At 50.3% G+C, this 26,486-nt stretch overlaps 2 protein-coding genes across 5 annotated transcripts in view; one reads left to right on the top strand and one right to left on the bottom strand.

The window, feature by feature from the left end:
- Positions 1-11,975, top strand: part of ZBTB5 (zinc finger and BTB domain containing 5) — a 30,040-nt gene extending 18,065 nt beyond the window's left edge. For all 3 annotated transcript variants that reach the window (XM_004423225.3, XM_087419464.1, XM_087419465.1), the window contains exon 2: positions 7,465-11,975. In XM_004423225.3, coding sequence (XP_004423282.1) covers positions 7,469-9,502 — 2,034 coding nt within the window. In that variant the 5' untranslated portion in view covers positions 7,465-7,468 and the 3' untranslated portion in view covers positions 9,503-11,975. The remainder of the gene's footprint in view (positions 1-7,464) is intronic.
- Positions 11,976-13,032: 1,057 nt separating this feature from the next.
- Positions 13,033-23,272, bottom strand: GRHPR (glyoxylate and hydroxypyruvate reductase). 2 transcript variants are annotated; one of them, XM_087419466.1, is made up of 10 exons: positions 23,143-23,272; positions 21,317-21,447; positions 20,829-20,901; positions 20,184-20,300; positions 18,960-19,079; positions 18,795-18,883; positions 17,518-17,622; positions 16,698-16,833; positions 15,173-15,303; positions 13,033-13,371 (listed from the first exon to the last, which is right to left on the bottom strand). In XM_087419466.1, exons 1-10 carry the CDS (start codon positions 23,223-23,225, stop codon positions 13,250-13,252), a joined length of 1,107 nt encoding a protein of 368 aa, XP_087275592.1. In that variant the 5' UTR covers positions 23,226-23,272; the 3' UTR covers positions 13,033-13,249. The 2 variants fall into 2 exon arrangements, with proteins under 2 accessions (XP_087275592.1, XP_004423283.1); XM_004423226.3 differs by lacking the exon at positions 18,960-19,079.
- Positions 23,273-26,486: the final 3,214 nt, after the last annotated feature.

Raw genomic sequence — 26,486 nt, 5'->3', positions numbered from 1 at the left:
GTGCTAGGAGTCGGAATCCACTTGATGGCACTAATAACAACAGAGTTCCTTATCAAAGCCCATGGAAGAGGAGTCAGGGCTCAATAAATGCTAGTTGAAGGTGTCTGCACTGCCTGCACACGTGTAGTGTAACACCAGCTCTTCTCGCCTTCTGTTTTGGTTCTTCCTTTCATTTCCAGGATGATCACTTGACCCAGTACAACCATGCATTTCCAAAGTCATCTACACGTTACATACTCATGGAGGGGCTCTAATTGTCAGAGGGACGTTGTACTGGACATTTGTCATTTACTGCCCAGAATCTTTTGAACACCCCCTCCTTTATATTTGGATAGCCTGCAAATTGTGAGTCCCACTTTCCCAGTGTAGCTTTCCAAGGTAGAATCTTCCCAAGGTAGAGTCATAGTTACAGTGCAGATGTAAGGACTAGGATCCTTTGGTCATACGTACCTGAGTGAGGTTTGGATCCCGACGTGAGCAATATGGAACAGTATGAGCATTTAGAACTACTCTGTCCAATATGGTAGCCATTAAAATTAAATAAAATTAAAAGTTCAGTTCCTCAGTTGCACTAGCCACATTTCAAGTGCCCAGTAGCTACATGTGACAAGTGGACAGCATAGCAACTATGCTGATGATTTCCATCATTGTAGAAAGTTCTGTTGGACAGTGCTGATCTAGAAGGTTCAATGGCAGCTAATCTTCTGAGCAGCTAATTCCGAGCAGGATCCATGCAAAGCAGTGGGTGGTAGAGGTGGCAGTGGCAGTAATGATTTCTCTAGAATGGTCCATGATGTGGTTGGGCACTCTCAGGCATCTGAGTATAGCTCTCCCACCCTCCTGGAGGTTTTGTGAGCTTTCTAACATCCTTTTTTTTTTTTTAACTAATTAATTTATTTTTTCCCCCAAAGCCCCCGTAGGTAGTTGTATGGCATAGTTGCACATCCTTCTAGTTGCTGTATGTGGGACGCGGCCTTAGCATGGCCAGAGAAGCGGTGCGTCGGTGCAAGCCCGGAATCCGGATCCGGGCCACCAGCAGCGGAGCTCGCGCCCCTAACCGCTAAGCCGCGGGGCCGGCCCTATAACATCCTTTAATCGTATTAAATCTCCTTAAATCAGTGAACTCTGTTGTATTCAGTTAAGGACTCTGACTTATACTGAGGTGACTTCTGACACTCTTGATATTGGAAAGGACAGTTGAATAATCTAATTGGCCAGTTTTATGGCTAAGATTAGCTTTGATCTTAGTGGATTTGATTTCCATTGCTAATCCAAATGATCAGAAATTAACTAATTACATGATATTGAGATGAAAGAATATTGCCATTAAGGAAAAATTAATTTGGAGTATCTCTAAATGGATAATTGCACACAGTTACTAACTTAGAGGACCATTGTTTCTCTAGGTTTTGATTATTGCTAATGTCACAACTTCCAGAGCCCCTTAAGAGAAAAGGAATCCTTAGCCTTTGGGGAAGTCTCCGAAGATGGCCTGACAACAAGGCATAGCAGGACATTCCAGGCATCCCTAAAGTGTTTTGAGAAGAGCCGAAAGGTCTCAAGGACTGTGTTGGTGCATCTAGTGTAGGGCTGATGATCTCTAGGCTGATGAGAAGTTAAAAGATTGTATGGACTGTCTACCTATCTTCCAGTATTATTCAAACCTCTGTCTTTATTGGGGTCATGTTTAGCTACCTCAGTAGTCTCTTCTCAAAGGTCTCTGGGCCCTTGGAATTTCCTCAAAATGGTGATTCTGGGACCGCAATTTCCTTGCTGCTTACACCTTTTCTACAGAAAGTGGGAATTGAACATTAAGAGTTTGACATTTTAGTGAATGACCTTTTGTGGAAAAGAGTGGTGGTTTCTTCTTATACCCAAGAAAACTGACATTTGAAAAAAATAAGGCTATTTTTCCTCAGATAATCATACTTCTGCTTGTTGAAGAAGAAAGGCATTGGATAGAATATCATTATCCTTTTAAATTGGTACGCTGGGTTGACATACCATTTATTTGGAAAGTTAGTCTTGTATCTCCCCCTCATCTGTTAAGTCAGGACAATGAGTCCTACCTGGCAGGATTTTTTTGAAGATTAGAGATAATGTAAATTAAAAGTACTTAGCACAATAACTAGCACATGGAAGACTCTCAAACTGTATTTACTCTTATTTTATTATTACTACTACTACTACCTCTACTGCTGTCACCACTGTGACAGCTTCTACGATGACATTGGCTCAGTCTCCACAGTAGGAGAGAGAGCAGTAAGCTCAGTGTCTGGTGCTGCTTGCTCTTCCCTAACAGGCCCGAGTTTATGTGGCCTCTTAGTTCTTAGAGCGACCCAGAGGCTGGTACTACTTCCTGAGACGACTCAGTTTAATTTCTTTTGCTTCTTGAACCAGAATGTTTCTGCCTTGTTACTGCTATAAAATAATCATGTCCTTGGAACCTGGCACTTATTAGTATCTGAGTTTACTTTCTAAAGCAGGGGCTATAGACTTGTAAGCAGTATTTGCATGTTGTTTAACCTCCCCAAAGCCTTGAGCTCTGGGGGCCCTGAGTGAGTTGGGTGGGGATCAGGGGTGTATGTGCTGGTGCCTGCCATTGTTGACCCGTTGCTCCTAGCAGGGAATCTTCATAAAGCAAGAATGTAGCAGTGGGAAAGTATGTATTTAGTGATATATTTTGTTATTGGAGCTCATCAAAGGTAGAACAAACATAGGAGGTAAAAGAATAGGGCCAACACGTGGCCAGTGCTTTGAGGCATTTTACCGTTCTGATTGTTTACTGTGCAGGTACAGCAAAGGCCTGTGGCTTAATACTCTCAGTTGGCACCGTAACTTGTGGTTTTTGTGGACTTAAAGTTTGCCATTTTTGTTATTTCTCAGGGATCCTGAAGGTGTTCTGTGGTCACTTGTCATTTCGCTGAGCCGTAACTTTGGCCTGTTATGTACGGCCGGGGCCCCAGAGCAGGTGGTTGAGCCTGCCGCGCTGCTTGACACCCAGGTTGCCTTCTGCTTGCCGCAGTTCCTGTGACGTGCCATGTGGTATTTGTGAATGTGGAGATTTGCACATCTCAAGAGGATATACCATTAGAATGTCAAGGATCTACCATGTTTTTTAAAATTTCATTTTATAAAAGTTAATATGTGTGTATATTTATATTTTAAAAGCCATATCGTTCCATAAGGCTTAGAGGTAAAAACCAGCAGTCCTCTTTCCCCTCCAAATTCCCACTCCTCAGAGGCAACCACTTTCAGTTCAGGTGTTTCTTCCACTGTTGACTTCTGTATTTTTAAATAACATGCTTATATTACTATTTCTTGAGATAGTGTTTCAGACTATTTCTTGACTAATAGGGAAGGTGAGAATTTAACTCTCTTACACCACTTCTCCTCTGCCTCTCCTCCCACGCAAATTGGCCTACCCTCACCCTTCCAACATCTCAGATTTGGTTCAGTGTTCACATTATTATGACTATGTAAATACTGTCCACAAACAAACCACATAGTGTGCTGCAACTAAACAACCTCTTATTTTTCCCAGAGTTAATAATTGCACCTTTAAAAATTTTTCTTTTTTTTTTAATGACCTATCTTCACACTTTCGTGGAACTGTTCAATTCTTAGCACTCTCAACCATATCGTGTGATCTGCCCATTCTTTTCTTTTTTTTTTTCTTGGGGAACTCCTTCTTGGAGTCCTCTCTCTTACTGTTCCAGTCTGAACTGGTTGCTCTCCAGCCCTGCTGCCTAGCTGTCATCTGGGGCTTCATCGTCATGTTTAAAATTCTCTTTGCGTAGTTTTTATGGTGAGTCTCCGATTTCCTACATTCTTTGTCTTTCTTTTCTTGGTGTATTCCCAGCTTCCTTAAGCAACTCTAGTAGCTTCCTGAGAAAGGATATGTAAGAGGTAGACTTTTGGGTTCTTGCTTGACTGAAAATGCCTTGGTCTACTCTCATAATTGATGGCAAGTTTGGCTGGGTATGGTCTAAGTTGGAAATAATTTTCTTGGAGAATTTTGAAGGAACTGTATCACTTCTTAGCTTTCAGTATTGCTTTTGAAAAGTCTAATGCCAGTTTTATTCTTGATTCTTTGTAACCTGTCACCCCCTCCCCCACCCAAAACTTTCAAGATCTTGATCTCAGGTGTTCTAAAATGTCACCCACTGAGCCTAGTGGAGGGGTTGTTCATTCATATTGCTGAGCACTTGGTGGACCTTTTTAGTCTGAATAAACAGCTTCTTCAGTGCTGGGAATTTTTCTTATATTGTTTTTTTTTTTTTATCATTTTTCTCATTTTCTGTCTTTTCTGTAGTCGGATATTGGACCTTATTTATTAATGTTTTTTTTCTTATTCATTCACTTTTATTTCTCCTTTGCCTTGTCTGTGAAATTTCCTCAACCATTATCTTCCAACTCTTCTAGTAATTAAAAATTTTTTTGCTGTTTTAAATTTCCAATAGTTTTAAAATTTCTCTGAATATTCCTTTTATGTATATATAGAGAGAGTCTTCTTGCTTCATGGATATGGTATCTTATCTCTTGGAGGATGTTACTTATAGGTGTTTTTTCCCTTAGTTTTCTTTTTTCTCTGCACTGTTTCTGTTTATTGCAGATGCCTTTTTTGTTTGTTTAGGGCTTTCTTTCCTATTGGAGGTTTTTTCCCTCCGGTTTGTGGTGCTCTTTAACCTCTCATGTTGAAGACTGAAGCACTGACTGATTGGAAGCTGAGTGGATGGGTGGGCCTTGAGGACTAGTGAGCTTCACCACAGGCAAATGAGGTGGGGACCCAAGTGAGTGTTTTTTGTTTTTTTTTTAATAATTTTATTTATTTATTTATTTTTCCCCCAAAGCCCCAGTAGATAGTTGTATGTCATAGTTGCACATTCTTGTAGTTGCTGTATGTGGGACGCGGCCTCAGCATGGCCAGAGAAGCAGTGCGTCTGTGCGCGCCCGGGATCCGAACCCAGGCTGCCTGCATCGGAGCGCGCCCACTTAACTGCTAAGCCACGGGCCGGCGCCCAAGTGAGTGTTTTATTGGAGGGGCTCCCCACACATATGAGCCTGGCTGCTGGTCTTCTAGTTGGGGGAGGGGGACAGGATGGCTCACCTGTGTGCACACTTGGACTTAAAGCTCCAGTTTTCAGTGTAGCAGCTCATCCCAGCCTCAGGTGCCCACCTGGTGTCCCAAAGCTGCCCAAGCCCAGTAGAGGACTGCAGGCTTCCCCCAGGAGGCCCTCGCAATCCCTCCCCCACCCATCAGAGGCAGGTGTCTCTTCTTTGTCTCCTGTAGTGCCTTGAACTTCCCTACCATAGCACTTACAGGACTGTATTGTAGTGGAGCGGTTGGTTAGTCTGTTTCTGCTGAGGGTGGGGATTGGAGATCGTTTCATCTTTAGTCCCATTCAGTCTGCTTGTGTTTGTATCCTGGGCCTTAGCCATTAGATTCTGCCTCACCCCATCCCAGAAGACCAGAGGTTCATTCTCTGGAGAGGATAAAACAGGGTTTTATACTCTGCAACTCCTTCACCTTCTGTAGTGTGTGGGTAGAGGGCACTGGAGAGTGCCACTTTGGGGTTATTGACCTGTTTTCTAACCACATAATGAGAGACTGTTATGAGCAGTAGTCAAGGATACAGAGACTTTGAATCAGCAGTCACATAGTTCCTAGGAAGTGTAGTAGTTGCTTAGAAGAGAATAAGCAAGATCTTGTTTCTGATGAGTCCAGGAGATGAAAATATACAGATGTTTAATGGTTCCAAACTCAGCATTGGAGAGTGATCCACCCGTAGGCCATGTGGGTTCTTCTTTTTTCCTTTTTTATTTTAACATTTATGCAAATTTTCAAATATACACAATAAACTTTTGAAGCAAATGTCAGACATGTCATTTCATCTGTAAATATTTCAATGTTATTTCTTTAAAAAATCCTCTTTAAAGGGGCTGGCCTGGTGGCATAGCGGTTAAATTCACGTGCACTGCTTCGGTGGCCTGGGGTTTGCAGGTTCGGATCCCGGGTGTGGACCTATGCACCACTTATTGAGCCATGCTGAGGCAGGCTTCCCACATAAAGCAGAGGAACATGGGCACAGATGTTAGCCCAGGGCCAATCTTCCTCAGCAAAAAGAGGAGGATTGGCAACAGACGTTAGCTCAGGGCTAATCTTCCTCACCAAAAAAAAAAAAAAAAAAACTCTTTAAAAAAATCAGAATGCCATTATCACACCTAAGAAAATAATAATTCTTTAATTCATCAAAGATATATGTGATATTCTAAGCAGTTTAGTTAGCTTTATAGAAGCCTTACAGTTCAAAATAGACCCTGAACAAATGGCTTTGGAGCTTGTTCATCTGTTTTTCTTTCCCCATTATTTTTTTTATTGATTATAATTTGTTGAGCTTTATTGAGGTATAATATATGTACCATAAAAGTCCTTGTTTTAAGTGTAAAATTCAAATATTTTTAGAAAATTTATGAGTTTTACAGTCATCACTACAATCCAATTTTAAAACATTTTGTGACCCCCCCAAAAAGTCTCTCTTCCCAGTTGTAGTCTTTCCCTGATCTCACCCCCAGCCCCAGATAACCACTAATCTGCTTTCCGTCTCTGTAGATTTACCTTTTCTGTGTCACAGGCACAGAGCTTCCATTAGATTATTTTTTTCCAGCCAGTCCTCTCTTGGCATCACCTTCCCCTGGCCCCTTGGCAGCCAGTTCCTGAGCCTTTGGATGAGTCGGAGGGGCTTATATATGTCAGGTAGTTTTATCCACTGCCAGTTTAGGATTTAACTTTCTGGGTATGCTAAGTCAGTTAGCACTCATTCATTCACCTGCTCACCAGCTCCCAAAATGCTGTTGATATTTCTTTCCCATTCTTTTTTTCCTTGTGGGTTTATACCTTTAAAACAAGAGCAAAACCAAAAAATTTAGTGTCTTTTTAATGGGGTTTCAGGCATGAGTGGAGGGTAAATGCATGTGTGCAATCTACTACCATCTGTAACTGAAAATCTTCCCCACTAATATTGATTTGCCCTTTTCACTTATTTAAGGTTGCTAGAAGACTCTGTTTGGAATTTCTTGGAGTTGATTCATTGTCCTCAGGGAATGCAGAACTTTAACCAACTTCTGTCGGGTAGATATCCATCACCCACACACATGTTGGTCTTTTGTAACACAGGCCCTAAGTGTTAAAAGTGGGTCATATGAAGAGCGAAGGGGAGGCTGTAAACAGCCAGTAGCTGATCCCACATGTGTGCATGCTTCCAGGGCTGTTAGCTGAATTGGCATTTGCTCCTCCTTATTTGACAGGTTTTTAGTCTGTGTGCTCATCATCAGAGACATCACAAGCTTCAAAAGGTCCAAGCTTGGCCAAACATGCCTCTCTTTTCATCACATCCTCTGTGCTCCAACTTCGACTTCAGCTTTTCTGAGTCTTAACACTTTCTTTCCTTATTTTTCCCATAGGATCATGGATTTTCCTGGACACTTTGAGCAGATCTTCCAGCAACTGAACTACCAGAGACTTCATGGCCAGCTCTGTGATTGTGTCATTGTAGTGGGGAATAGGCATTTTAAAGCCCATCGCTCCGTACTGGCAGCATGCAGCACGCATTTCCGAGCCCTGTTCTCAGTGGCAGAGGGAGATCAGACCATGAACATGATCCAGCTGGATAGTGAGGTAGTGACAGCAGAGGCCTTTGCTGCACTGATTGACATGATGTATACCTCCACCCTCATGCTGGGGGAGAGCAATGTTATGGATGTCTTATTGGCAGCCTCTCACCTGCATTTGAACTCTGTTGTTAAGGCATGTAAACATTACTTAACGACAAGGACGCTGCCCATGTCTCCCCCCAGTGAGCGTGTTCAGGAGCAGAGTGCCCGCATGCAGCGCTCCTTTATGCTGCAGCAGCTGGGACTAAGCATCGTGAGCTCAGCCCTCAATTCCAGCCAGAGTTGCGAGGAGCAGCCAGCCCCCATGAGCTCATCAATGCGCGGGAACCTGGACCAGCGGACGCCCTTCCCCATGAGACGCCTTCATAAGCGCAAGCAGTCTGCAGAGGAGCGGGCCAGACAGCGCCTCCGACCTGCCATGGATGAGTCTGCCATTGCTGATGTTACGCCAGAGAACGGGCCATCAGGGGTTCATTCTCGGGAGGAGTTCTTTTCACCAGATTCTCTGAAAATTGTGGATAACCCTAAGGCCGATGGAATGACCGACAACCAGGAAGACAGTGCCATCATGTTTGACCAGTCTTTTGGTGCTCAAGAAGATGCCCAGGTGCCCAGCCAGTCTGACAACAGTGCCAGCAACATGGCACAGTTGTCCATGGCCTCTCGCGCAACTCAGGTTGAGACTAGTTTTGAGCAGGAGGCCGCAACTGAGAAAAGTGGTTTTCAGTGTGAAAATCCTGAGATTGGCCTCGGTGAGAAGGAGCACATGAGAGTGGTGGTTAAATCTGAGCCCCTGAGCTCTCCTGAGCCTCAGGATGAAGTGAGCGATGTGACCTCACAAGCAGAAGGCAGCGAATCTGTGGAAGTGGAAGGAGTTGTGGTCAGTGCCGAGAAGATAGATCTCAGCCCTGAAAGCAGTGATCGGAGTTTTTCAGATCCCCAGTCTAGCACTGACAGGGTAGGTGACATCCATATTTTGGAAGTCACAAATAATGTAGAACATAAGTCCACTTTTAGCATTTCAAATTTTCTTAACAAGAGCAGAGGAAGTAACTTTAATGCAAATCAGAACAATGATGATAATATCCCAAATACCACTAGTGACTGCCGGCTGGAGGGGGAGGCCCCTTATTTGTTGAGTCCAGAGGCTGGGCCTGCAGGCGGGCCCTCCTCGGCCCCTGGCTCTCACGTGGAGAACCCATTCAGTGAGCCTGCAGACTCCCACTTTGTTAGGCCGATGCAGGAAGTGATGGGCCTGCCATGTGTGCAGACTTCAGGCTACCAAGGAGGAGAACAGTTTGGGATGGATTTTTCCAGGTCTGGTTTGGGCCTCCACTCCTCCTTCTCCAGGGTAATGATGGGCTCCCCAAGAGGAGGAGGCAGTAACTTTCCATACTACCGCCGCATAGCTCCCAAAATGCCCGTTGTAACTTCCGTCAGGAGCTCACAGATCCCAGAAAACCCTGCCAGCTCCCAGCTAATGATGAATGGGGCCACGTCTTCATTTGAAAATGGCCATCCTTCCCAGCCCGGCCCTCCGCAGTTGACCAGGGCATCTGCTGACGTCCTGTCAAAGTGCAAGAAGGCCTTGTCAGAGCACAACGTCTTGGTTGTGGAGGGAGCTCGCAAGTACGCCTGCAAAATCTGCTGCAAGACTTTCCTGACCTTGACGGATTGCAAGAAACACATCCGTGTTCACACAGGTGAAAAACCCTACGCCTGCCTCAAGTGCGGCAAGAGGTTCAGTCAGTCCAGCCACCTGTACAAACACTCGAAGACGACCTGCCTGCGCTGGCAGAGCAGCAATCTTCCCAGCACTTTGCTCTGACTCGACCTCTTGAGATAAGGCCAACGCCAGGTGTAGGACCATAACTAAAATCTCTTTTGGTTGGTGGTTAATGCAGTTGAGTTTGAAGCTTCAGGCTGCCCGGTGGCTCTTTGCAAATTCCCATGATAAGAAGTGGAGAACTAGTGTGTGTAGCGCTTGTGCTGCTGCGTTTCTGAGTGAAATGCACACTTCAGAGGATGCCATCCCTGACGTCAGGTTCTTGCCAGGGTTGAGCAATGCAGTCAGAAAGTAGTTTGTAATTGATGATGTTAGAAGTGGCACATTTAAAAATTAAACATGGAAGTGCAGAAAAATTTTTTTAGCAGTTTTTTTAAAACTTTGTGAAGCATTTAATTACATTTCCTATACCCTTTGATGGGAATATTATATACCTGTACAGTGATGCAAAATGCACTTATGTGTAACCAGTGGCGACTTTGTGCCTGTCTAAGAGGAAGGCCCTTGAGGACACGCCTGTCTGCCACAAATGCTTTAAAGTGTATCACAAGGTAGTCCTAGGCCTCAGAAAGTACTGTATTTTTAATTTTTGTCTGATTTGCAGTCACAGACACTGCACTTTGATGGTGCTGACACTGGGTCCAGAGCAAGCATTCTCTGGACTATTAGGTGTATATACTTTTGAAAATATCTATCACTGTTGGATAGATGTTTTAACAGATTTTCCTGGTTTTAAAAACAAAGTTGTAAATGGCACATGTTCTTGTAGGGAGTGATGAGTAAGATATTGTTTCTGTATGTGCTGTTTTAGCAGTATTTTAACCAACTTGGATTACATGTTACAGTTCCATGTTTGGAAGTCAGAAAAGAGCTAGTGTTTGTCTTTGTTCTGATGACGTGGAGTCTTGTTTTGTGGGATCTTTCATGGTGCACTTACCCTTTGCTCCATCCAGACTTCAGGGGCCAGTCCAGCCTGGCACACCCCACCCAGTGACAGGCCTGTTCTCTGCTTCGCTTCTTCACACTCTCATGTCCCATATGGCCTCTTTCCCACGCCTAGATGACTGTTTTCAGTTATAAACTAACCAAAAATGATGTCAGCTGCCCGTCCACTATGGGTTTTATTACTGTATATACTATAGTTTAAAAATATAGACCCTGCACTTTTGTAGTTGTTGCCCCGACCCAATACTGAACGTTTGAAATTGTTTGCAATCCAAATGTCACAGTGTTTGTGGGTAAACCTTTTCCAGACTCTGTAAGAGGGTTGGGCAGCCCAGAGCACAGGAGTCACCGAGTAGCATCTGAGACTGTTCCAGGAGACATGTGGGTCACGGCCCAGGGCCTCTCTGGGCCCCACCACCTCACTTCCTCAGCCCCTCCTGCCTTGCGGTCTTCTGACCCTGTGCCATCAGGGCTGTTGGTGGTGCTTGTGTTAGGCTGAGCCCTGGCTCATGTGCTTCCAGGGGAATAGCACAGGTTCATGTGTCTCTGCAGAGCTCATGAAGTTAGTTTAATTCATGCATGAACATGAGTTCATTTTTTATACAGCTTTTTTAGAGACACCAAACCATTGTGCATAATTGAGAGAAGTCCTTCAGTTCTTGTGTTTAGAAAGCTAAGTATGTATAGCCTAAAATAAACATTAGTGTGTGTTTTCTCTTAACCTAGTGTGTGCAGTTACACATCTGTCTGTGGATAAACTCATAATGTTCATAGTTGGGCTTAGCATCTCCTGTGAACTGATTCCCAGGGAGGAAAGCCAAAGGGAAACCTCTGTGATGTCGCTCCTTTCCAGCAGACGGGGAAAGAGACTGTTGGAGGATATGGGATCACCTGGGAAGTCCAGTTGTATGTGTGGCTCATTGTCAGCAGTCGTGTTCTGACTTGATGCGAGGAAGCTCTGCACCCATCCGTCTACGTGATGTGGTGACCAGTGTGTTGTGAGGTTAATCTTGGGAGGCAGGTGTGTCAGCACAGAGAACAAGAGAGGCTCTGCCTGGGCCTGGGAGAGGAACCAGTGACACCAGGAAGAGCAGTGGCAGCCCTCCTCCCCTTCCATCTGGAGGAAGGGTGCCAGGGGGCTGCCCCTCACCTCAGCTCGGGCTTGAATGGACTTGGTTCTGGGGCCTGTCTCTGACACAGCGGCTGGAGCCCTGCCTCTCCACTGCTAGATGGAATCTGGAATCTCTCATCTACCTCTTAGTCAATCAGTTTCTACATGTGAGAAGCGAGCTTGCAGGCCAGTGTCCTCATACATGCTGGAGCACTTAAAAAGTAATTCAGAGGTTCCCTGGAAAACCAGTCCCAGGGTTCCTAGGATCCATCGTTTCTACCTGAATTATAACTGCTATTGAGTACCTGGATTTTGATTGGTTAGCCTTAATTATAGCCTGGCATAATCATTTCTGGTGATCAAATCATAAAGTTCTATCAGGCACCCATGTCAGTGGTGCTATCAGCATCTCGAAATTTGAGATTTTGAAATAAAAAATTTGTCACATACATACCTCAATCTAAACGTGTTTTTTTCTTTGCTTAGGTTGTTAAGGTTTGAAACAAAAAAAGGAAGTAGTATTGCTTTCTCTGCTAACCCTGATTTGACCAGTCCTTTTTTTTTTTTTGTGAGGAAGATTCGCCCTGAGCTAACCTCTGTGCCAGTCTTCCTCTATTTTGTATGTGGGTTGCCGCCACAGCATGGCTGATGAGCAGTGTAGGTCTACACCTGGGATCCAAACCTGTGGACCCCAGGCTGCCAAAGCGGAGCACACAAACTTAATCACTAAGCCACTGGGCCGGCCCCAAGACCAGTATTTTTTTAACCAAGCCTCCTAGAAGATGTCCTAGTGCTGTCAATTAATAACAATTACTGGTTGTTCCCCTCAATTTAGTCCCTCTGCCTTGCCTGCTCTGTCTGTCTTGGAGCCGTGGACAAGTGTCAAGTTTTGTTCTCAGTCTACCCAGTTTTACTCTTAGAGGGCCTGCTTAATCTTGTGCTTTCTGCTGCTCCCTTACCTGCCTCCCAGGTTGAAAACTCCACTCACCAGCTTGGCTTGGCTGGTGGGGAAGAGCTGGAACCTGATTCCTCCGGCAGGAGCAGGGCTTTGGCAATGCTGGTGGCCTGGCCTTGGGGAGGAGTGAGTGAGGTGGTGACCAGAAAAAGGGCATCCACCTCGCGAGTGGGGATGGAGGAGCAGATGGACAAAGGGAGCCATGTGTGAAGGTGCTGATACTCATTTTAAGATAAAAATGAAGAAACCCACCTACCTCCAATTATTCTTGACCTTACTTAGTTCTCTTTGTTGTGTATATTTAATTTGCCCCAATGGCCTAGGTAACAGATTCAAGTGCCATGGTCACAAGTGGGCTATGGTTGTCCCATCCTCAGTGATGGACACGTGACGGGATCTGAGCAGAGGATGAAGGATCAGGTGGTTTGGACAAGTTCTGTAATTAAAATGCTGGGGGATGAGGACTGGGGTGGGAAGCAGAATCTGCTAGGGTCCCTGATTTAGAAAAGGTAAGCAGATGCTCTTGTCATTAGCTTCTCTCAGTTACGAATCGAGACAATCTCTCAGAGAATTATTTAATAGAATTACACACTTCTGGCTCAGAAGTTTCCGACCACAAAGCGGCAAGCACATCTGTCAGCACCAGTCTTCCCTCCGCAGAATCAGTACAGATCAGACTTTTCCTTGGCTCCATCCTGAGGGTCCAGACCAAGCCTGGGCATGTCCGACAGTTCCTGGGGCACTGTTTGCCTCCTGGCCCTCGGTGTCTCCTATCTGGCTACAGCTTGAGTTCACTGGGCATCGGCTCCCCTCTCAGGCCAGCCAGCAAGTTGTTAGCTGCCAACAAGGACATGGTGTTTCGGGTTCTGTGAGTGGCACTTCCAATGTGGGGTAGGATCACTGGAAAGGATACGAAGAAAGGCAGCTAAGAGGTGGTTCAAGAGCCTTCAACCAGGCCCTTTCTTCATGGCTTGGCTTAGCAGTAAGAAGAACAAAGAGAACCAGCCTCAATATTCCTTGATTTGTCTTACCTCCTACTGTCTCTAAACACTCCATTCCTCCGGGGCTCAGGGTCAGAGTAACAGAGTAAAGGGACTCCAGGCTACTGAAACCCAGACGCAAGGGTGACAAGGAGTATGCATCCTAAACACAATGTCGGGCTACAAGGGGTCTTGGAGCCTGTGTAGACCCAGCCCTTCAGTTATCGGAGGGTGAAACCAGGTGCCAATGGAACTGCTCATCCATACCCTGCACCCTGAAAGCAATGTCTCAGGGCTTCTGATCTACAGGAATGACCAGACGAAACGCTGGACAGCACAGCCGCCTCTGGCCCACTGCAGGGCCAGTGAGGTCACTTGTCCCCAAAGAGCACCTTTTGAAAGCAGTACCCGGGGCACTGAGCTCAACTCCCAGGGCTTGGGGGATGGGACAGTTCTCCTGGCTGTCATCACAGCCAATGTTCCTTTCAGCCTGGAGTGGGGCTGGGGGCAGTAGCATTTCCCAGGGCTACAATAATGGGAGTGTTCATGGTGGGAAAGGCAGCTGGGGACCTTCTCTTTGGGTTTCCGTTCCAGAATGTAAATAAAGGACACGGACTGGCCCAGACAACCTAAGGCCCTTAGCACTCACAGTTATGTATCAATCAAGACAAACCACAGCGGCTACCTGCATAGAGAGAATGTAATGTAAAGAACTGTTAACTAGGTAACTGAGGAGGCTAAAAAGAGAAGACTAAGCTGTGGTTCTCCAAGTGTGGTCCCAGGCCCGGCAGCATCGCCGTGGGAGCACGGTAGCGCACACTCTCAGGCCCCACCTAGACCTCCTGAAGCAGAAGCCCTCGGCGGCCAGCATCCTGCGTGTGACCAGTCCCTCCAGGTGACTGATGAACGTGAAAGTTTGAGAACCCTGAACTAAGGTATCAGAGACAGTGACTGCCAGAAGCATCTACTTCCCTAGGGCTGGGGGGACCCAGGGAAAAGAGGGGATTGTTAAAACTTAGAAGATGAAAGGGAGGGCCCCTTCGGAACTACAGCTCAGACCTCTGTGGCTGGGGCACTGACTGGCCATGGCCTGTGTCTCTGAGGAGGCACGATGGTGAACCACGTGCTGCGAAAACTGCAAACTGGCTTCACCAGCCGCTACAAAAGGAACTGCTGCTGCTCGGCGAAGAAGGGCAGCTGCGTGCCGCTCACAGGCACAGACAGGCGGCAGGGAGCTGGGGCCTGCTGCCTCCAGCATCATGCTGACAGGCCCAGCAGAAATGGGGTGTGCAGACTCCCAGCCCCTGTGTCACAACGCAGAATACACGAGGGTGGGTTTGGAGCTAAGACAACTTGTGCTTAATAACTGGCACAAGTTACAGATTTTGGTGGTGTAATTACACTGCTAATTTCTCACACTTGAACTGATAATGGTAATTTATAATAACGGGTCTTACCCATGACTAGCTATGGCTATAAGACACACAGTCAACCCACTCTCTTTAAACAATACAATACATTCACTTCTTTAGGGACATGCTCAGGAGGCCCCCCCCTCACGGTGTTACGTACCAGTGTCACTAGTAGCACAAATATTTATGGTCCCTGGGTGTCCCTTTGTGTTCGGGACTGCTCATGGCAGCTTCATACCCAGCCCCTCCAGACCACCTCTAACCACTGTGGTCCTACGTGACTCTGCATTGGAAAAGTGCAGTTCTCACCACAGTTCTTCAGGGTCAGGAGAGGGTGGTCTGTAGGCAGTGGTTCCGGGGTCGTCACATCCAGTCCAGCAGCTGCAATCCGACCGCTGGCCAAGGCCTGGTACAGGTCATCCTGGTTTACCACATCTCCCCTGGAACGACAGTAGTGATGTGGGTACCCCGAAGCTCCTTCCACCCAGGCCGCCTTTAGGGCATAACAACCCACAGAATGAACTTTCCCACCAACTTAGCACTTGCCACTGAATTTTAAAGTAGTAAGTCTTATCGTATACTTATTTATAGTAAGTCAGTATAGTAATACACAGGTCTTATAATCAGAGAAACCCAGCCCTGCCACTTTCTAGCTGTGTGACTTTGGGCAAGTGTCTCAAATTCTCTGTCTCAAGCTCCTCCTCTGTAAGACAGAGAGAACACCACCTAGCTGTTAGGAGGGCTGGGAGGATTAAAGCTTACTGTCATGCACTACCACATGAACAGGCCCAGAAGTCTGTAGGGCTCCATCCAGGTGAGTCTGATGTGGTGTGTCCCCAGATCCCCCGCTGAGACCCACTGCAGCATGCCATCAGGCAGCTGCCCAACCACACAGGATGCACTAACTACATCCACCTGAATGAGCAGCCTTCCTGCCTGTGACTGACCCATTGCAGTAAAGAGCTGATGTGCTAGACTTCATATTGTACACTAAGTACTACTCGTGCCATAATAACACTGCGCAGTCCTGGGTGCATGCAGGTGCTCAGCCAATGGAAGCTATGATGCTGTGGCCGTCAGCGTGAGCCCTGGGCTCCTGCATGTTTCACTCCTCGTCCAGGGCACCTCCTTTGTAGCTAAACATCAGTAATTCAGGCACCTCTGGGATGGAGAGCACTAGGGGTGAACTCATCCAACCCCTTCCCTCATCGTTACTGGCCTCCAACCTGATTTAGGCAGGAAAAAGGGCACCAGCTAGGAAGGGGCTGGAATGGCAGAGAAGGAAAGTCTGCCCCCATAACACGCCCAGTGGCCTGAAGGCACCCTGAGGACATTCTGATGAACCAAGACAACTGGATTTTGGGTCTGTCTTTCCAGGAGCACAAAGGTTCAAGCTGTTCCTGACTCAGACAGACCCAGGCTCAGCACAATAGAAGGTTGGCCTCCTAAGGGCAGTTAAGATCACGAAGTCCAACCCCTTGTGGTATAGAGGAACGCGGCTGCCCGAGGCGAGCCGGTAACTCGCTGCTCTCAGGCCTTCACTCCCCGAACCAACGCTGCCATGTGCCCGGCCCTAAGCAAGGCTGGGTACTGCGGGGAACAAGACAGGCCAGGCCTGCTCTGCGGCTCTTCGTTCCTCCCAGCCTGGGGGGCTCTCTGGGGCCTTTATTGAATTTCTGAGTTGGCTGGTTGATTGGTTTATAGAGAGTAGCAAGCTTAGCCTGAGGTCTCATCGACAACCCATGGAGAAGAAAAACCTCAGATCACGGCAGCAGGGACAGCCCCTCTCGAAGCTTGCCTGGTGACCCAAGGATGTCGGGCGGCCCCAGGATACCTGCTGATGTTGACAAACACGGCCGTTGTCTTCATCTGCTGGAAGAAGTCCTTGTTGCAGAGCCCCTTGGTTGCCGGCGTTAGGGAGCAGGACACAACGACGAAATCAGACTCGACGGCCAGCTGGGGCATGGACACTGGGGGAGGGCAGGTTCCATCAGATGCTGAGTCCCAGGTTAGGGACAGCAAGAGTGTAGGCGACCAAACCCTTCTTTCCCCCTCCCATAATGGAAACTCCCAAAATGCTTCCTTAAGACCTCATCTCTGCCTGGACAACTCCGATAATTGTACAAAGTTGACAGCTACTCGTGGGATCCTGGCGTATCATCATCCGCCCAGCCCGCTGGTTTAACAGATGGAGAAATTGAGGCCAGAGGGGCAGGAGCTTGTTCAAGGTCACACAGTGGGATCTGGGACATTCTGGCTTTCACCAACTTCAGGGCCCATTGTGCCAAGGTGGTGAGGAATGCCTGAAACCCAGCCTGCCCTCTGCTCACCAAGCTGCGCACCTGCCAGGGGGCTGGATCCACCTGGACACAAGGCGGGGGGGCAGTGCTCCCAGTTTATGGAGGAAACTGTGAGTGTAAGCCCCCAGCAATTCCTTACATCTGTCACCATCCCCGCTGCTCTGCCCTGTGCTCCCTGAGTGGGCCTCTGTGTCCAGGAGCAGGTAGATTAGATAACACCTACGGGACACCACAGGCCCTGGACACACCTGGGGCTCCTGCATTCTGCCTGCAAATGCTGCCATTACACAAAATAGGGAGAATCCTCGAACTGAACACACATGGGCCTCCTCTGGAAATCAAGGTTTTACTCACCAAACTCTGCCTGGAATTCTGCTGCTTCCTGAGGCCTGGGCTGGCGCCCTGTGTATAAAAATCTCTGGACACCGAATGGTTTCAGACGCCGAGCAATGGCCTGGCCTGGAGACAAGGAGTCAGAGTCATGGCTTGTTCCCAACCCCTCAGAGGGCAGGGGTGGCACCCACCAGCTCCAGGGACAGGAGGCCCCTCGTGGGGGGTGCGGGGTGAGCAGATCCTTTCATTAGCACAGTCCTGACGTTGACCGGTCCTGCCCCAGTGTAACCAGCCACCAGCCAACCCACACTGACCTCAGGGGCCCATGTAACAGCCCTTCAGAGATCTGGAGGCAGTACTACAGCTCCTCTGTGGCTGTGACTGGCTTATGCTGTCCTCATGTGGTCCCAGCCATCTTGAGGGCCATTCACTAAACTTCCCTGAGAACTGGACCTGGCATCCCAGGAGACGTCTGACCAAACAGTCCCTCCCTCCTTCTGGATCCTCTGCTTCTGTTAATGCAGCCCTTGACCTCATTTGACGTCTTAGTGGCACTGCCAAACTGCCAACTTGCCCCAAATCTGTAAGACCTTTTCACAGCTACTGCTGCTGAGACAGGCTTGGGCATTTGGGTTTTCAGACTCAGAACATGCCCCAGAGCTGGTGGGCTCCTGCAGGCAACTCTCTAGTGTGAGAGACAGGGCTGCTGGCTGGCCGGACAAATCATCCACACTCTCCATCCTCACCCTCACTTCTCCACCAGGCAGGAGGCCAGACAGCCACTGACAGCCGCCTGGCTGAGCTCAAGCCTTTATGCCAGACTTCTCCCAAGAGGGGTGCTGGGAAAAAACAGCTCTGCCTCATCTGCAGAATCGCAGGTAAGTTCTGCCCACTGGACCCTCTGGTTCCTGAATTAAGGCTTTATGAGTCAAATGCCTTCTGGAACCCAGGCCTGGGGGAGCGTGGGCTCTCCATAGTAAACCCCTCCTAAAGGCCCCGACCCAGCCACTATCGCTTTCATCTGTTCTGTACGGAGCTGCAGTCATAAGGAACCCCAGCTCTTACTCTTGCTTGTGTCACCTAGTGAGTTCTTAGGGAACCCTGGGGGTCTTTTTGCCTGTGTTTTATTAAGCTGTGTCTTCTTGTCAGGGATCTCCCCACTGCACGCAAAGTGCACCTATAACACGCAGTTATGGCAACCTTTTCCACAAGGGATCGGCAGTGTCCAGACACGTGGTGCCGGAGACTCGAACCAAGCCACGAGAGCTGGGGTGGCAGGCAGGAAGCTGACGCCTCACCTATGCGCCCCAGCCCGATGATGCCAACGGTGCTCTGCGAGAGGCCGTAGCCACACATCCACATGGGATTCCATGAGGTCCAGCCGCCGCTGTGGGGAGGCAGAGCGGCGGGTGAGAGGTCCTGGCCGTGGGCAATGACAAGGGCCCACTGCACAAAGCCAGCACCCCCAGGCAGGGGCTGTGTTCTGAGGGGTAGACCCTGCCCTCCAAGTCAAAGGACTGAGAGCGGCCTGAATCACACCCACAGCCAACGGCGCTACGGATAAGCAGCAGGAACGACTTTTCCTTTAAAGCCACTGAGGACACAGAATCTGATGGCTGGAAGGGGGCTTAGCCATTCTCATCCCATTTTACAGATGGGGAAACTGAGACCAGAAAGAGTGACCTGTCTGAGGTCATGCAGCCAGGGCAGAGTTGGGAGCAGCAGGTTGCAAACTTGGGATCTGAGATTCCAAAACCAGTGTTCTCAGTGCTCCAAAGAAGCAAGAAAAAGTAAAGAAACAACTCCCCCACCCCCACACCACCCCAGTGCCCTGGGTGTACAAGGGAAGGGAGGCTGGCTTGAGCCACCTCCAGTGAGGGTGCCGACTCCCTGGACGGGAGGGTGGGCAGACATTCAGCACTGTGTCTGAACAGCCCCCCGCTACCACCCTGCTACTCCCCCCCTGGAGCCCATGCTCCTGCTCCATGTCCTCCGAGGGGCTGCATTTACAAGCCTCCTTGCCTTCACTCAGGCCGGTCCCTGCGCCCGGAATACCCTCCCCAACTCTGGATGCACAGACCCAAATCCCTGATGTGAAACCCTCAGGCCAGGTTTTAAAAATGTTCAGATTTTAGAAAGATGGCACATATGCTGTATTCTGTATAACACCCTCAGCAGCGTTGGGGGCGGCACCCTATACCAGACACATGGTATATCTGCAGCAAAACATACAAATACTCGCCCTGACTGGGAGAAAGAAAACCATAAGTAGCCTCTTGTTAGTTCCAGTCAAGTTTTGCTACCAAAAGATTTATGAGACGCCCTTCAGTTTTCAGAGCTTTTGGATTTTCGCGTGGTGAGTGAGGGATGGCGGACCTGGCCCTCTGACGACTCAAGAGGATGCCCACCTGCTACCTCCTCCCTCCCTCCTCACACTCCTCCCCCCACCTCCTCACCAACAGGCCGAATCTCCGTGTCCCTCCCTTATCCTCTTCTCTCACAAGTCCCCTTCAGGCCCTGTTTATTTCAGCTCTGCCTTGTACGGTAGTATTTTCGCTGTCTGTCCCCCCTCACTAGATGGGGCACATCTGGGGACAGGGGTCACATCTGGGCCAGAGTGACACTGGGTGCTCAGGAACCAGCTGCTGAGCAGAGCCGACTTTCCCACCAGGTGTTCACTCACTCACTTCTTCACTTCCTCGATGGCCTCTGGCAACCGGCGACAGGTGCTGAGCAGCAGGGAGACAGCGAGTTCCGCCGTGGCGTCTGTGAGGACATCTGGGGTGTAGCCCACACGGATCCCGCTACGAATCAAACGTCTGGTGGAAACATGGGCCTCAAGCACCTTCACCAATCTCTACTGCTGGGACATTTCCATGAGGCTGCTCGGCTCCCTTTTTGCACTGCCTGCCAGGAAGCTCAGAGCCGTGAATGAGCACTTAGGAACAGCCAGCCCTCACTCCCATTTCGATTACCTCCCCCTTTGGGAAGGATATTAAGATGGAAGATCAGGGTCCAAAAACCGGGGCAACCACTTAATCTTTCTGAATTTCCATATCTAAAGAGGGAAATAATACTTGCCTTTTCCACTTCAAGGGGTTGCCGTGGAGATCAAAAAAGATACAGAATGTCAAAGGCTGCTACCTGGACAGGTGTTACCACTGTTCCTGACCAGTGCACACATGGGCAGATTTTATCATCGGCCACCTCGCATTTTCACTGAATGGTCGAGGGATATGAACTGAAAACAAATAAACACTCAGCTCCCTTCCTCCCTCTCCGGTGGTCACCACTCACTCCAGGCCCCCTTCCGGAGCCCAAGCTACACTTACCGCTTCTTGATTTCATCCAAAGCCAAGTGGTCCACGCCCACAGACAGTGTGCTGATGACTTTGAGATTGGCTCCTGTTGTGCAGAAAAAGCATCGTTTGTATCTTTCCTCATGGGATCCAAAGCCCTCGCGTGCTGTAGACAGGCTCAGAGGGGCAGGGCCTTGCTCGAGGTCACAAAGCAAGGCTATGGCAGGGCTGGCCGGACAAGAGTCCAGGGCCTCGGGTGCTCTCCCCCGCACTCGGCTGCCTCCACGCCCTGGTCTTTGTCCTCTTAGGGCCTCTCTCCAGGGATTCAGAGCCAGGAGAGGGGGGCAGTGTGGGTGCCAGATGGAGCTGCACACAACTGCTCCCTCTGGCCTAGTACTGCAACGAATACCCTCAGAACGCAGAGCGATCACTGCAGACCCGCTTGGGGAGCCAGCAGCAGCAGGCTGACATGCCCCACAGACACCCTCGGAATCCTCCCCGGACCTGCCCAGTGCACATACCTGCAGTGTCCAGGAGCCTCTTGTCCACGCGGTCAGAGAGGAGGCACAGCAGGCCGTGGGCCCCGGTCATGCCTCGCTCCAGCTCCTTGTCGGGGATAGGCTCGTCCGAATCCCACTCCTCTACCTCACAGCTGAAGGCAAAGGAAAGACCACTCAGAAGCAGGGGAGCCCCACGGATGCCCGCGGGCCCCCAGAGTCCTCCAGGCCACATCCACAGCCCCCTCCCAGAGTGGGAACCAGTGCCTTCTGCTTGCTCTGGCCTCAGGCTGCCTGGGGCTGGCTGAGGGGAGTCAGGGTCAGGCGTGGGTGACCTCAGAACTGTCCTGAGTGGGTGGCCGAAGGGTGAAGGGCTGTCACAGAGCACAGAGAGCCGACAAGGGCTGACAAGAGCTTTAACTGTAAGGAGAAAGTCACAGGGACACTCTCAGCTCAATGCGAGGAAGAGCTTTCCCATCCTCATAGGAGGCCTCACGGGTGGTGAGCTCCCTGGCTCGGGGTGGCCAACTGTTAGGAAAGCCAGTGGTGGGGGCGGGGGCAGTTCCCGTATCAGTTGGGGCTTGGATTCCATGTCCTGTTGCATGAAACGGAAAACTCTCGTACTTGGACTTTGCCAGGAAGGACAAGATCGAAGCCATTCAACACAGGGGAGTTTTGGGGCACCCTGGGCATGCCTCCCCGTGGTGCAGCCCAGCCTCCCAGCCCCTGCCACTGCCACTGAAGTCAGTGCAGCCAACACGTATGGAGCATCTTCACGTGCAAGACACAGGGAGGCTGCTGGCACCTCCGGGAACACCCTGCTGCAGCACTGCCAACAGCCCAGGCACAGGCTACCTTCAGTCCTCCCTTCTGTGAGCGTCACACCGAGTGCTACAGCAGTGTGAGCTGCTGCCATTACTGCCCTTGTTTCTGCTTCCCCTCTCTCCCCTCAACACTTGGTACACAACAGGTCCTCAGCAAAGGTTTTGTCCCATTGAAGGAAATAAACAAATCTCCTTTTCCCCTGGCACTGGTCTCTGACGCTAGGTTCCACCTTCTTCCTGCCTGACACTGGCTGTGCAGACCTGCAGGGTTCAGACTGCAGTCAGACGAGCTGAGTTCAAATCCCAGCTCTGCCACAGGCAAAGCTGTGTAACCTCTCCGTTTTCTCATCTGTAAAATGGGAGCCATAGTGCCGACTTCACAGTGTTGCAAGGATTAAAAAGAGTTTATGTACATGAAGCACCTGGCAAGGCTGGCACGCAGGGTTCAACTTAATAAGGGTCATGAAACGCCCCTGCCAACTGTCCAAAGGGACCAGGCCAATGGCTGCCAAGGTCCCTGACCCTGCCAAAAGTGACCTCAGGAGAGTCAAGGATTAACAGTCTGGCCCTTGCGTCATAGGCGGTCTCCTGTCTCCCCAGGCCCACGACCGGCAAGGGCTCCAGCCATCTCCCCCACCCCCACCGCAAGTACCACGGGAGTTGCAGGTCCCAGCGTCACCGCAACCGGCCTGGAGAAAGCTGGGCCCCAGAGAACTTTCTCTAGGCTTCCCCAAAACTCAAGGACCGTCCCGGCCGGGCACGGGCTGGAAAGTCCAGCCAAGGCCCGAGCGCAGGATCTCGGCTCTCTGGCCCCTGGGACTGCCCCGTCCTCCCCACCGAAAATAGCTGGGGCCTCCGGAGACAGCCCCAGGCGCCCCCAAAGGCGCGCCTGGGGACGCTGAGTCACCCCGAGTACGGGGGTGCCCGGGATCCGGGGGCTCCGCAGCCCCTTCCCTGACACCACCCCAAGCCGCGCGCCCGGAGGGGACTCGGCGCGCGCAGCGGTGCGGGGCGCCGGGCTCTTACTCTGCGGCCCGGGCGAGCGCGGCCCTGCCCTCCGGGGGGATCCTGCGGGTGACAAACACCTTCATGAGTCGCACTGGTCTCATCCAACCTGCAGCCGCAGGACATTGACCCGGACCCTGCCGGCCGGAAGCGGGACGCGACGTGGGGGCGTGGCCTCGGAAGGGGCGGGGCCTCGGAGGGGCGGGGCGGGGCGGGGCTGGAGAGGGCGGGGGCGTGTGGCGTTGTAGCTGTGCGGTGACTGCGCGTGATCCGACAGTGGCAGTGTCGGTGTGTCTGTGTGTGGGGTGTAACCGTGGGGCTCCGGGTTTGAGCGCCTTGTGCAGCTATGGGTGTGTGATCAAGCCTTAATGGAACTGAGACTGGTTCTGGGGGTGATGCCGCCAGGCTCATGCCTTGGCCCTTGGCCCCCAGGGACTCCCTCTGGGCACCCACTGCCCCAGAGGCTCCGAGACTGGCAGACCTGTCTGGGGTTGGGGCGGGGAAAGGGGCCTGGGGTGGGGGTTCCTGTGTGAGCGTGTGTAGATGTCTGTCAGGGTGCCTACAGCTGTCAGAGTGTGTCTGTGTTGGGAGAGGGGGCGTGCAGTCAGGACCATCCCCATTCCCAGGGTGTGAATGCCCTGATCATCTTTGCTAGGTCTGTTCCATCATGGTCACACTGTTCCAGACGGGGGCCCTTGGTCACACAGACTGGGCTCTGGGCCTGGCCTATTGTGCACAATCAGGAGGCCGGACCAGGACAGTCTGAATCTGGGAACGACCTCTTGAATACTTGGTGCAATTCCCCTCACGAAGCTCACAGTTACGGGGGTGGGGGGGGGTATTTAGTTGTGAGCCAGCCAGCTTGCTGGACACCTGCTGACTGACCGGAGGCCGGTGATGCAGAGGGCCAGGGCCGAGGTGCTGGGGCCATGGGGGTCATGGCAGAGCCCGGGTTTGCAGTCAGATGGACCTGGGTCTGAGTCTGGGCTCTGCCGCTTACAAGCTGTGTGGTCTTGGCCAGTTCACATCTTCCTAAGCCTCAGTGTCTTCAGCCACAGAAGGGGGTTCTGAACACTTACCTCTGAGGGTTATTGTGATTGTTAAACAAGCAACATTTGCCTGGGCCGTGGGTCACGTCAGCTGTTCGTCCAGTACCCAGGCCGTGAAGGAGAGGGCTGAGGGGCTTGGGCTCTGGACCCAGGCTGTCTGGGTTTACATCTTAGCTCCGCCACCTAACAAGAAGTCATTAAACTTCTGTGTGCCTCAGTTTCCTCATCTGTAAAATGGGGATAATAGTAGAACCTGCCTCCTGGCTTGTTGAGAGGATGAACTCTGTATAGTGCTTATAGCATGTAACACATGGAATGGGTGCTCGACCAATAGTAACACGTCCCAGGAAACCCACACTCCGGTACCCAGGGCCAGCAGTCGGGCAGAGAGGCAGATGATGAAGCCAGACTCAGGATGAGTGGTAGGGGCCCCAGCCTGTGCTTCATCTCTGCCTGAGGCTGTTCAAGTACTTGCTCCCAGGCCTTGCAGCCCCCAGAGAGCAAAAATCCTGCCTGGTGGTCTCTTCTTGGCTGATTTTATCTGAATCCATTCTGTCCCCTCAGGGCCCAGATAGGAGACAGGGTCAGGTACAGAGAGGTGACATCTCCAGCTTGGGGTCACACAGCAAGTCGCCGGAAAGGCCAGAGCTGGCCCCTGAGGTCACCTGGATCCCTGGCCAGTGTTGCACCCTGCCATCTCCCTCTAAGTAACGCATTCATAAGTGTCTTACCCACAGACTGTTACCTGCACTGCCAGGCCACCTCAGGGACATTTCTGAAATACCTCAAACATTGACACAATGAGGTGTTTTTCTCTCCCCAGGCCAGGCCCTCTGGGGACAGCACGGCCCTGTGGTTCCATCCTCTGTTAATCAGTGGTAACACTTGAGCCCAGCTCCTCTCTAACACCAGGACAGAAGACACTGGGCAAGCCCGTCCACCAGGGGCCGGAGGGGGCATGACACATCAATGGGCCCCCTCCCCCAAGGCAGAGCACCCAGCCAGCGCTCAGTAAGTGCTACTGGGTGGTGGGCATGAGCCAGCGCGGGGAGCCAGCTGAGGGCCCAGGAGGAGGGACCCAGTGAAGTGAGAGGGAGAAGAAGGACCCCAACTGGGGGTCGGAGGCCTGGCCTGGGTTTCACTGGGTAAAGCCAATCATCAAACAAGTAGCCAAGATTTATGGAGCTCTTTGCATGTTCCAGGCACTGTCCTCAGCACTGTACGTCACAAGTCACTAATTTAAACATCTCAACACCCTGGAAGGCACGGGCTGTTACTCTCCCCACTGCACAGATGAGGAAGCTGAGGGCACGGATGGCGAAGTCGTTTGCTTAAGGTCACACAGCTACTAAGGGGCAGAACTTGGCACCCTGCCTCCAGACCCAAGCTCTTAACCACCAGGCAAGCCTCGTGGGAGCAGGGAGGGGGGTGTCTTAGTCCCTTTGGACTGGTAAAACAACAATACCATAGACGGGGTGGCTACCCAGTCTATGGTATTTTTGTCTTAGTGATTTGTAGGAACTGTTTGTACAATAAGGAAATTAGCCCTTTGTCTGTAATATGAGTTGCAAATATGGTCTTTCCCCCACTTTATTGTCTTATGATTTTCTTAATTATTTTTAATGCAGAATTTTTTTATTCTTATGGCCTCTAGGTTTGTCACACACGGCGTATCGTAGTGTGTCTATTGCCACGTAATGAATTATCCTCAAACACAGTGGCTCAAGGCAACAGCAATCATTTTCTCATCATCTGTGATGGTTCTGGAGGTTGGTTGGGCTCAGCTAGACGTCCTCGGTCAGGCTCTTTCATGCCATGGGGTCACACAGTGGCTGTGCTGGAGTCGGCAGAAGGCTTCCTTGCTCGTGGGTCTGGTCGTTGATGCTGACTGGCAGCCAGGCCCTGGGCTGGGCTGCTGGCCTGACCGTCTACACGGGACCTCGGCAGGTGGCCCGGACTTCCTCACAGCCTGAGCCGTGCCAAGGGACGGAGAGGGGAAGCTCTCCGTCTGCTAAGGCCTGAGCCTGGCCGTGGCACTGCATCACTGCTGCCATGTTCTGTCAGTCACACAGTCACAGGGTCCGGAGCCCAAGAGGGGACGGAGACCCCACCTCTTGATGGGAAAAGTATGAAAGAATTTGAGGGCCGTGCTTTAAAATTGCCGCACAGAAAAAGGTCTTTTTCACATTGGGTTTAATTTTAAAAATATATATCTCATGCTTTCTAGGCCTTCTACTTTTATGGTTTAAATTTTTACTGAAATTTTAATCCACATTTTTTTTTTCAGAGAACTAGCAAGTTGTTCAACACCTTTTA

The sequence above is a fragment of the Ceratotherium simum genome, chromosome 29, assembly GCF_057802395.1.
Source record: "Ceratotherium simum simum isolate JZ-2026a chromosome 29, ASM5780239v1, whole genome shotgun sequence".
NCBI classification, from domain to species: Eukaryota; Metazoa; Chordata; class Mammalia; order Perissodactyla; family Rhinocerotidae; genus Ceratotherium; species Ceratotherium simum.
Note: the sequence above shows the minus strand (reverse complement) of the source record. Positions and strands in the feature narration are given on the sequence as shown.